This window comes from Podarcis bocagei, assembly GCF_964188305.1.
Source record: "Podarcis bocagei genome assembly, chromosome: 1".
Taxonomy (NCBI): Eukaryota; Metazoa; Chordata; class Lepidosauria; order Squamata; family Lacertidae; genus Podarcis; species Podarcis bocagei.
In genome coordinates, this window is record NC_138125.1 from 52,278,767 (window position 1) to 52,290,947 (window position 12,181).

At 41.4% G+C, this 12,181-nt stretch overlaps 1 protein-coding gene across 2 annotated transcripts in view; it reads left to right on the forward strand.

Moving 5' to 3' along the window:
- The first annotated feature begins 4,307 nt into the window (after positions 1 to 4,307).
- The window catches only part of CKAP5 (cytoskeleton associated protein 5), a 45,246-nt gene continuing 37,372 nt past the window's right edge, over positions 4,308 to 12,181 (forward strand). For both annotated transcript variants that reach the window (XM_081163271.1, XM_081163272.1), the window contains exons 1-6: positions 4,308 to 4,400; positions 4,955 to 5,148; positions 5,984 to 6,190; positions 9,455 to 9,626; positions 11,093 to 11,225; positions 11,642 to 11,745. In XM_081163271.1, the coding sequence (XP_081019397.1) occupies positions 4,344 to 4,400; positions 4,955 to 5,148; positions 5,984 to 6,190; positions 9,455 to 9,626; positions 11,093 to 11,225; positions 11,642 to 11,745 (867 nt within the window). In that variant the 5' untranslated portion in view covers positions 4,308 to 4,343. The remainder of the gene's footprint in view (positions 4,401 to 4,954; positions 5,149 to 5,983; positions 6,191 to 9,454; positions 9,627 to 11,092; positions 11,226 to 11,641; positions 11,746 to 12,181) is intronic.

The window sequence follows — 12,181 nt, forward strand, 5'->3', positions numbered from 1 at the left end:
GAGTCTTGCACCATCCTAACCTATTTTGAGTCTTTCCAAGGGGAAAGACTGTGGTTGTGAGAGCAGGTAAACCTGTTCAAGGTGCCCCAGAAAGGAATTGGAAACCAGAACAACACTAGAGGGCATCCCAATTTAACCAACCATATCCTTTTTGAGCACTTGAACACTGACATTACAGTAGCTTTCTTCTCATAAAGGGAGCTGACTGCTTCCATCTAAGGCCAACAGGCGAGGAAAATACTCGTTGGTAGTGGGGGGGAAACTACTTTAAAAGCATTGTTTGTATTGTTGAAATAGCAAAGGACCGCAAAATATTGTTTTTTTAAAAACTTCATATTTTTTGCAGGTACTGCAGTGCTTCACTTAAAATCTTATGTACTATATTTAAATATAGTAAAGTATAAGCGACAAGTAGCTTTTCTACATTACATGTAAGGAAACTACCTCACATTTTGAAATTAATGGATTAATGACTAGTTTATTGCAAACAAGTTATATGCTTTTAAAATTATTGTTAACGTTGACAGTCATTATCCTGTTTTGTATGTCATTTTAGTGCCTGGTTCACTGTTGAAATCTCATATGTGCACTTGTTCTTTATACAATTTTTAGGGACCTGGTGAGCATTTTCTGTCATAGTTTTAGTTGCCAGTGTGAGGGATTGCCCTATATAACTTATTAAATTAGGAGCCTGAAGCTTGTCCTTTATTTTTGACTGTTTGGAAAGAGAATTGCACCTACATTCTTTAACATTTAACAACTGACACAAAGAGCCTTATAGTTTCAGTGCTTATGGTCTACTGGTATTAATGTTATTCTTGTTAACTATTTCAATAAAATACTACTATTGAATTTTTATTTTGTTTTATAAGAAAATTATACCAAGAGAAGGACAAGGAGTAAAAATGCGAAAAGGGAAAATAAAAGAATTCTGTGATCTGTGAAGGTTGTATATATTAGGTGCTGAATATCAATGACTATCTTGTAATCCCTTCTGTAATAACTGACAGTGGGAGTACACTTTTGTAGCAGAACCAGTAATTGGGATGCCTGTGATTCTTAAAATGCTGCATAAACAATCCTGAAGTGCTTTGGGGAATTTGCCTCATAGTTGGAAATGGATACTTGTTCCCATTTGAGGTAACTCAAAGGCTATTCTATAAAAAAATAAAATAATGTAACATTATACAAAGTTGACTTTTTTTTCTTTTAATTCAGTATATGCTATCAATAAAGTAGATGCTGTTACCCCAAGTTTGCTGGTGATGCTGTTATCTTTTTGCCTCCTTGAGTAGATTTTGGCATGTCTGAATCTTCTAGGCTTTACTTGTCATCTTACCAGTGTGTCTATACCTTATTGTTAATATAAGAAAATCTTATTTATACTAGTTGGACCAGATAGCCTTCAAATACATTCCAACTCTTTCTTTTGCATGAAGAATAGAATAAAAATGACCTCTTTGTAACTATTCTGGAGAACCTTGAAATGTTTTTAGCATTATTTAATATTTTATACATTAGTTCAGACGTTATACAGAATGTGAAGGAGGTGTTGGAACAGGTATTGAAATTATTGGGTGGTGCTCGGCTTCCTGTCCATAATTAATATTACCGGTAGGTAAGGCAGTCTCAACCTACTGTGGCTTCTGTGAAGTAATTCTGTGTAAATAGTTGACTTATTTTACCAGCTTAACCTCTCCTTTCAACCTGGCCACAGAAGTTACCGTATTTTTCGCCCTATAAGACGCACTTTTTCCCCTCCAAAAATGAAGGGGAAATGTGGGTGCGTCTTATGGGGCGAATGCAGGCTTTCGCTGAAGCCTGGAGAGCGAGAGCGGTAGGTGCGCACCGACCCCTCTCGCTCTCCAGGCTTCGCGGACCTCTCCTCAAGCAGCGGGAACGTTCCCACTGCTTGGGGAGAGTTGCCGGCATCCCGAAGCCTGCAAGCGCTGATCCCAGCACGTGCAGGCTTCGCGGATCTCTCCCCAAGCAGCGGGAACGTTCCCACTGCTTGGGGAGAGTTGCCGGCATCCCGAAGCCTGCAAGCGCTGATCCCAGCACGTGCAGGCTTCGCGGATCTCTCCCCAAGCAGCGGGAACGTTCCCACTGCTTGGGGAGAGTTGCCGGCATCCCGAAGCCTGCAAGCGCTGATCCCAGCACGTGCAGGCTTCGCGGATCTCTCCCCAAGCAGCGGGAACGTTCCCACTGCTTGGGGAGAGTTGCCGGCATCCCGAAGCCTGCAAGCGCTGATCCCAGCACGTGCAGGCTTCGCGGATCTCTCCCCAAGCAGCGGGAACGTTCCCACTGCTTGGGGAGAGTTGCAGGCATCCCGAAGCCTGCGCGCGCTGATCCCAGCACGCGCAGGCTTCGCGGATCTCTCCCCAAGCAGCGGGAACGTTCCCACTGCTTGGGGAGAGTTGCAGGCATCCCGAAGCCTGCGCGCGCTGATCCCAGCACGCGCAGGCTTCGCGGATCTCTCCCCAAGCAGCGGGAACGTTCCCACTGCTTGGGGAGAGTTGCAGGCATCCCGAAGCCTGCGCGCGCTGATCCCAGCACGCGCAGGCTTCGCGGATCTCTCCCCAAGCAGCGGGAACGTTCCCACTGCTTGGGGAGAGTTGCAGGCATCCCGAAGCCTGCGCGCGCTGATCCCAGCACGCGCAGGCTTCGCGGATCTCTCCCCAAGCAGCGGGAACGTTCCCACTGCTTGGGGAGAGTTGCAGGCATCCCGAAGCCTGCGCGCGCTGATCCCAGCACGCGCAGGCTTCGCGGATCTCTCCCCAAGCAGCGGGAACGTTCCCACTGCTTGGGGAGAGTTGCAGGCATCCCGAAGCCTGCGCGCGCTGATCCCAGCACGCGCAGGCTTCGCGGATCTCTCCCCAAGCAGCGGGAACGTTCCCACTGCTTGGGGAGAGTTGCAGGCATCCCGAAGCCTGCAAGCGCTGATCCCAGCACGCGCAGGCTTCGCGGATCTCTCCCCAAGCAGCGGGAACGTTCCCACTGCTTGGGGAGAGTTGCAGGCATCCCGAAGCCTGCAAGCGCTGATCTCAGCACGTGCAGGCTTCGCGGATCTCTCCTCAAGCAGCGGGAACCACCGCTGGGCTCCCACGGCTTGCAGAGAGCTGCCTGTTTGGGGGCTGGGGTCGGGGGAAGCTCGGGCTGCCCCAGCCCCGCGCCTGGGGGGGAAATAATTTTTTCCCTTTATTTCCCCCCCAAAAAACTAGGTGCGTCTTATGGGCCGGAGCGTCTTATGGGGCGCAAAATACGGTAGATTAAACTGGTAATAGGTGTATGGTGTTTTTGTTAAGCATGTTCTCTTTGGAAGATGAGAGGTTTTTCCACTGCTGAACGGTCTTTGGGAGTTATCCTGGGGCCTCCTCCAGCTCCAATGTGGTTTGAAAGTAGTTGCTGAATTTGGATTTCCTTGTGTATTTTTTCCTATACACAGGAATAGGAAAAAAAATACACCAATAAGATCACTTGAAGTTGCTTAAAATTCTGTTTCTCTTCCACAGTCTTGCATAAAAAAGCTTCTTAAATCTGTTCTTTGGGGCACCACAGACTTGCTGTTGCTTGCCAGGAGCTGTTGTGATAAATTTCCACCAGTTGATAGTAGCCCATTTGGTTATGGTACAGCAATAATCGCTTGACTCTAGGGTTAATATGGGATGAGGGCATGTTGATGCAGCCGTGTTGAGTGAGGTGACAGAGGGTTGTGAGATTGCATATCAGCAAGTGGTGCAGACAGGAAATAGAACAGGCAGTAGGAAGGTAGAGGTGCTTCTGCAGTCTGGAAAATGCTGGTTGTCGGGATTAAAAGTGCAGTTAATTTAGTGGCTTAATAACTTGCTCTGTATTGTGCATCATTAGTTGAATTTGGCATTTAGAAATACATTATTGACCTGATGAAGTTGACTCTGTATCAGCTCTGAGAAAGGCATTTATGTTAAAATACTACTATACCATGTAAACTTGCATATGTCTTGGAATGATCTTACAGAGTTGGGTGTGTTTCAGAATATATTAAAAGCACTTTAGGGGACTGAATGAGAGTCCGATTAACTATGTTCCTTACTACAGAACATTATTGCTACATCTATATAATTCTGAAGGAAGATTCCTGTTGCTTTTGTGTCTGCCAAAAGAGGAACAGCAAATTACTTAATGGTATATTTTCTCATTTCATTGTAATTTCTATAGCCCTTTTATGGTGGCATTGATAGTGTATTGACAGTAAAAATTGAGGTTTGTGTGTATTTTGCAAAGGCAACTATGACCACTGACTGTTAATTTTACTTTCCACCCTCCTACCTAGGAATTACTGATTTACAAGAAACTAAAGCACCATGGGGGATGATAGTGAATGGATGAAACTACCCATTGATCAGAAATGTGAACACAAGGTAAGAAGATTGTCTTAAACTGTAACACAGGTTAAGACAAGATTGAGTGTATGTTAGCTGCCAAACTTGTTAATGGATAACGTCAAAATGACTTGTGTATACACTAATCTTTTGGGCAGAGTATAAATAATAAATTATTATTATTAGAAATTGTTTGGTCTTTTTGTATAATTATTTGAAATGTTTGATGTTCTTCTGCATGTCTTCTCAAATGAGACAGGTTTGCTCACTGACTTGCATTGCATGTGACTTTGCTTCCATCCATAACGGAAGACCAGTTTTACGAATACTCTCAAAATCAGTTATAGAGGCTATAGAAAAATAGCTACTTTGTTTGATTTTTGTCTTATGGGGTCACTGATAAATGTTTAACAGAGCAAAATGGAAATGGCTGGTAGTAAATATGTCCGTTATGTGAGAAGCTATAGAAAAAATTTAGGTGCTAGTTCTCACTTGCTGCTTTTATTGTTCTAATAAAGGGGGGGCTGTTCTTTTAGAGAGTTAACATCTTGTTCAAGTTAAGCAGAAATCTTCCTGATATCTTTCTATTCTAGTTGTGGAAGGCTAGGTTAAATGGCTATGAAGAAGCCTTGAAGCTGTTTGAGAAGATAGATGATGAGAAGAGCCCTGAATGGTCCAAGTATCTTGGACTTGTAAAGAAATTTGTGACCGACTCTAATGCAGTTGCTCAACTGAAAGGATTGGAAGCAGCCCTTGCCTATGTTGAAAATGCCCATGTAGCAGGAAAGTAAGTTACTTGGTGTTTGCCTTCACTCCACATTTTCTAGGAAGGAACTCTATCAGCTCTTGCCTTGCTACAAATAATTCACCAGAGGAAGCATTAATTAAGTGACTTTGACTTTTCTTGAGACTCTAGAAATGCTCCAATGAAAACCTCATTTTTTACCTATTCTCCTTGTAATCTCCCTATTGTAAGATTTTGTTGCTCTTTCATAATTGACCCAAAATTTCATTCCTTTGTAATAAATGCATGCGTTCAGATTTGTATCTTACACACCTTTTAACAATAGTGTTACTTTTCGGTATACTTTGAAAAGCAGAAAAAAGTTTCAATCGTAGACAAAGATTTGGAATTAAAAGGTACAAAATCCAGTTGCAGTTTTTAAGCGAGCATCACATTGCTGCTGCCTTACATCAAGTGGTTTATGGGTAGCCTTAGAGCTGCTGGTCAAGCAGAGAAAAATTAAGTGATGCATATACATGTCTGTAAACCAACATTTGACATGTACTCTTGAATGACAAGGGAACCTTATATTTCAGGGTGATCTATTTGCCTGTTGCTTAGGGTTGGAATGAGTCATTAAAGGACACTTCAGATACACTTCGCATGAAAATTGTCTGTGATCAGAATAAATGTTTAAATGGCTGCCTTAGGTCATTTAACAAGATATGTAAGAGTCCAGCATTAGACCGAAGAACATGGATGGAGATTAGAGGTGTGATTTGTTTGGAGTAGAGTGCATTCCTGTACATACAACAAACAAAACTTAATTCCCCCAGGGAACAGAATGGTTAATGTTTATGTGACCTAAAAGTGTTGCCTTCTTTTTCTTTTTTTAAAGAACAACAGGAGAAGTGGTGTCTGGAGTTGTAAATAAAGTGTTTAATCAGCCTAAAGCTAGAGCCAAGGAGCTTGGCACAGACATATGTCTTATGTTTATTGAAATCGAGAAAGGGGAGATAGTACAAGAAGAGCTTCTGAAAGGCTTGGACAACAAGAACCCCAAGATCATAGTTGCATGTATAGAAACACTGAGGAAAGCACTAAGGTAAGTTAATCTGAAGAAGCTGTCATTCCAGCCATGTGAGGAGAGGGGTGTTTGTGGTGATTAATAGAATTTGGTATTGGTATCTGAGAGTGCACTGAAGCAATTATAACAATCTACTAGAACAGAGCAATACACTGAATTGTATGACTCTTGATGAACTCTCTTGTAGCTTACTGCGCTGCCAAGGAGAGAAATTGATCCAATTTAACAGATGGTTTCCTTAAAAACATTCCTGCTGGTAGCATAATTGTTCAACAATTGCTGCTTTCAGATTAATAAAATAATTGTTAAAGACAAAGCAAAAATATTTGTCCAGAATCAAAGAAGCCATGAGAGTGTCACATGCCCATAATGGCTTTGAACTTTAATACTAGCTCATATAGCATGCTAGGTCACTTTAAAAAAAAATATGGTGGTTTCAAAAGTAGTTTGTGACTTTAAAAATGGGTAGCTCCCACTTGATCATGTTGTGGATGCATCTAAATAACTATTCTAATTCCTCTCTGACTTCTTTGGTTATATTTTGTCTATTAAATAATTGCAAGTCTAATCACAAATACTCAATTTTCAAAGTGTTTTTAGTGAAGGAATCCATGTAAAAAACTAATTTCCATCTTCAGTACTGTTCAGTCTTGCACCATTCATATGTTCAGACATAGAGATTGTTAATAAGCAGTTGATTATAATCCAGGTATCTGAATTATTGTATATATACTTGATAGTTATAAGCAGGATTATTGTAGCTGCTGCTAAATTAATCATTGCATGAGCAGAACTTTACTCACATGACATTGATTCAATCCATTGCCCATGTTTGTATGACTCAAAAGTAGGCAAACATGAAATTCCATAAGAGGGGAATGCAGGGAATCCAGTTTAACAACTATGTGCATTTAAGGCTGCAATTCTAAATACAGTTAGGATTGAATTTGTGTGAGAAATTCTTACAAGTGCACCTAGTATTGTGTTGTGCATTGTATTCAAAGACTCACACACTTTTCAAATTAAATGTTAAGAGAAGGTTTTACATATTGGCAGTTTAGCATGAGTAATCTCAGACTAACAGTGATTGAAATTGTTGCCAGTACAGATCTGCCAGATGAAAGAGCTAGTATACATAGTAGATAGGTAGCCGTGTTGGTCTGCCATAGTCAAAATAAAAAAATTCCTTCCAGTAGCACCTTAAAGACCAACTAAGTTAGTTCTTGGTATGAGCTTTCGTGTGCATGCACACTTCTTCAGATACACTGAAACAGAAGTTGCCAGATCCTTCTATATAGTGAGAAGGTGGGGAGGGGTGTTACTCAGAAGGGTGGTGGGAATGGGAGATAGGCAGATAGCTGAGAGAGCCTCTTGACGACTCTTGACGACTCTTGACGACTCTTAACGACTGTAATAGGTCTTACAGGAAAAGGCAAGGGGTGGGAAGGTGAGAAATGGTTTAGTTGTGTATAGTGAGATAAGAATCCAATGTCTTTGTTCAGTCTAGGTCTTTTCATGGTTTTAAGTTTGGTAATGAGTTGTAATTCAGCAGCTTCTCTTTCCAGTCTATTTCTGAAATTCCTTTGTAGTAAAACAGCTACTTTGAGATCTTGTATAGAATGTCCTGGGAGATTGAAGTGTTCTCCTACTGGTTTCTCTGTTCTGTGATTCTTGATGTCAGATTTATGTCCGTTTATTCTTTGGCGTAAGGTTTCGCCTGTTTGTCCAATATAGAGAGCTGAAGGACACTGTTGGCATTTGATGGCATACACAATGTTAGACGATGAGCAATTAAATAGTCCCGAGATGGTATGTGTGATGGCCCCAACAACATCACACATACCATCTCGGGACTATTTAATTGCTCATCGTCTAACATTGTGTATGCCATCAAATGCCAACAGTGTCCTTCAGCTCTCTATATTGGACAAACAGGCCAAACCTTACGCCAAAGAATAAACGGACATAAATCTGACATCAAGAATCACAGAACAGAGAAACCAGTAGGAGAACACTTCAATCTCCCAGGACATTCTATACAAGATCTCAAAGTAGCTGTTTTACTACAAAGGAATTTCAGAAATAGATTGGAAAGAGAAGCTGCTGAATTACAACTCATTACAGGTGGCGCTGTGGGTTAAAGCTTCAGCGCCTAGGGCTTGCCGATCGAAAGGTCGGCGGTTCGAATCCCTGCGGTGGGGTGCGCTCCCGCCGTTCGGTCCCAGCGCCTGCCAACCTAGCAGTTCGAAAGCACCCCCGGGTGCAAGTAGATAAATAGGGACCGCTTACAAGCGGGAAGGTAAACGGTGTTTCCGTGTGCGGCTCTGGTTCGCCAGAGCAGCGATGTCACGCTGGCCACGTGACCCGGAAGTGTCTTCGGACAGCGCTGGCCCCCGGCCTCTTGAGTGAGATGGGCGCACAACCCTAGAGTCTGTCAAGACTGGCCCGTTCGGGCAGGGGTACCTTTACCTTTACCTTTACCAAACTTAAAACCATGAAAAGACCTGGACTGAACAAAGACATTGGATTCTTATCTCACTATACATAACTAAACCATTTCTCACCTTCCCACCCCTTGCCTTTTCCTGTAAGACCTATTACAGTCGTTAAGAGTCATCAAGAGTCGTCAAGAGGCTCTCTCAGCTATCTGCCTATCTCCCATTCCCACCACCCTTCTGAGTAACACCCCTCCCCACCTTCTCACTATATAGAAGGATCTGGCAACTTCTGTTTCAGTGTATCTGAAGAAGTGTGCATGCACACGAAAGCTCATACCAAGAACTAACTTAGTTGGTCTTTAAGGTGCTACTGGAAGGAATTCTAGTATACATAGTTCTCCTATTATAATAACGTAAATAAGCCATGTTCTAATGTCACAGTAAGACATAAACCATTAAAAAGTGGCATTCTAATGTATGCTGTTGAATCACTCCTATTCTGCTCTTCCCTTTGTCAGATTTGGGAACAGCAAACCATGAACCTTGGGCTAAGTGTAACATGAAAACCAGCCCTCATTGTTAGTTTTCTCCAAACAAACCAGTACTTGTTCTTGGCTTACCAAACACAGTTTGTTTGGAAGGAACAATGAGTGCTGTTTCGCACATTACGTTAAGCCAGTGGTTGTGGTTTGTTGCTCCTGGCTCAATGAAGAGATTCAGCCAAGTTCACAGCTCATTCACCGGAAACCATGGCAGTGGCTTACCATGACGTGCAGGCAGGACCTAAGAATAACCGAGTCAATGTGCATTATTTATTTAATTATTTATTTGTCTTGCATTTCAGTGAATTTGGTTCAAAAATAATCTCACTGAAGCCAATAATCAAAGTGTTGCCAAAACTCTTTGAGTCTCGAGAGAAGGCTGTTCGAGATGAAGCCAAACTTCTCGCTGTTGAGATCTATCGGTGGATAAGGGATGCTCTCAGGCCTCCATTACAGAATATAAACTCTGTTCAGGTAAGCTTGGCAAGTACTGTTTTCTAGCATTCTTAGTGTAAGTAGCCGCCCACCAGTAGATCAGGGTATATTTTTGTTACATCTTTTGGCTTGAGCAAAAGGGAGGAAATGAATAAATCTTTAACCTAAGCATGAGGGAGGGCTGGGGTTTACCCAGAATTCATGCGGAATCTTTCCAAACAAGATGCTACTTCACATAGAGGCTTAATGTGACCAGGTAACCATGTCCCTTTCTTTAGCTTTAAGCTTCAAAAGGTAGAGTATCTCCCAGACCATGTTCTAAGTATGAAGTGGCTAAGTAAAAGCAAGAGAGCAGGTATATTTGAACCCCAGTGGTGTATCTGTGTTTTCATTGGGCTTTCCCCCCTTTAAGTAGAGGAGCAATTCATAAATAAGAGCACTATTATCCAGTAAGCAAAGGAGATACTTGGAAGTAGGGTCTCGGTTTTAGGGAAAGTAAAACTGTAACTGAAGACAGGAGTGCCTGGCGTGTTCTGGTCCATGGGGTCACGAAGAGTCGGACACGACTAAACGACTAAACAACAACAACAAAACTGTAAATATTGTTGTACTAGGGGCTGCCAACCCCATACCCCCACACGTGGCCACCCCCTCTCCTCTTTACATCTTGCCCATCTCTTTGCCAAGCCCCACACAGGACACCCACATCTCCCTTCACCTCACAGCTTGCCCCAACTCTCACTCCCTTTTAACAAACCACTCTCTGAAACTCCTCTCACCCTTCTTTAAACAGCTGTTGCTTAAACTTGCCTGCTTGCTGCTCTGTCGTTACATTGGCCTTAGGCAGCTACACAAACCTCAGCATGACAGGCTTACAAATTTATTATATAATAAGAAATGCCCACCAGACCCTAGCTTGAACTGATGTTTAACTAATATTTTCCATGAGAAATCTCAGATGTAATATTTTGCTGCATGTTTTTAAGATCTGTCTCAACATTTTTATCTATTTTTAAACTGGCAGATAAATTCACACATTCAAGTGAAGTCACAGCATTGTATAATAGATTTATCACTTTTAGCTTATGCCTGCATTGTTAGCTGCCAGACTTGATAAAATGTTGCATAACTGATGTGATAGTAATTCATATGTTCAAGTTAGCAAGTAATAACTTGAGTTTGGAATTGTGTTTGACATGGTCCAAAATTTGTCAGCTCTCAAATAATGACTGTCATTTTCTTGTCTTAAGTGAAAGTATACTGCTGTGAATCCCCTCCCCTTAAGACAGAGTTTTAAGAGTCCGCTGCACACTAATTAATTTCCCTGAATTTAATTTGGTGAAAAAGCAGTTAAATTGAACCTAGGTAATGAAGAGGTGTTAATGATCTTCTGCTCTAGCTTTCCTACAGTAGCTCGGGATTATGGCAAGGTTAAGGAACAGTTTTACTTGTGACAAGGGAATGCACACATATCAGTAGGACATTTTGTGTTTTGATTCTTGCAGTTAAAAGAGCTGGAAGAAGAATGGGTCAAACTACCGGTATCAGCTCCCAAGCAGTCACGGTTCCTTCGCTCCCAGCAAGAAATGAAAGCAAAGTTTGAGCAGCAACAGGCAGCTGGTGGAGATGCAGATGGAGGTAACTGTTGACTTGGGACTTCACAGTAGATAACTTTGCTGACTAAGAATCAGATGAAGGTGGTCAAAAAACATAAGCTGGCATAAAATGTTGATGCACATCAATCTCTAGGAAAAGTCATTGATTGCAGAGTTAATACTCTGCTTCACAGCTTATTATTTTACATATAATAAAGTAAAAAATGGTGACATAATTAGCCCATCATGGACTAGTGCCATGCTGTTTTTATTGAAATTATTTGTATGTTTTAAACGTATTTAGAACATATTATAACGTATGTTTTAAACATTTTTTAAAAATTCTATTGATGTTTAATCATCTTTAAGCTTTATTGAGTCTTGTCAGAGAAGAAGGCGGAGGATAAAATATATATAATAACAGTGTCTGGCTATATATACTAACAATTCTTTCAATAGGAGGAGATGATGGTGATGAGGCTGTTCCACAGGTGGATGCCTATGAACTTCTGGAAGCTGTTGAAATTCTCTCCAAACTTCCTAAAGATTTCTATGACAAAATTGTAAGTGGTGATTCAGTTAACCATTATTCCTTCTGTAACCTTAATAATAAATACACAAATGAATAATTTTTTCTGAACCATAGACACTAAACAATCTTCCCCATTTTCTTTCACAATTAACTGTCATGTTCTATGTATCTACAAAACAGCTTCATTTTTCAGCAGTCTTAATTAAAATGGCTTCAAGTTCAGGGACATTAAAGTATTTGGTGGGAACTCCTGAGCTGTCATTGAATGAAAATAATAAAAGTGCTTTTATTATTGTTTATCTTGGGTTTCTACAAGTGTGTGAAGGTGCTTCTCTTGTACACAGAGATGCTGCCTCAGCACAAAAGCGCATCATGTCCAATAATGCATATACATAGACATAAATCATGTTGTATATATAAGGCTACATGTTTTTCCAGAAACAGTGCACATCTATTTGCGTCTATGT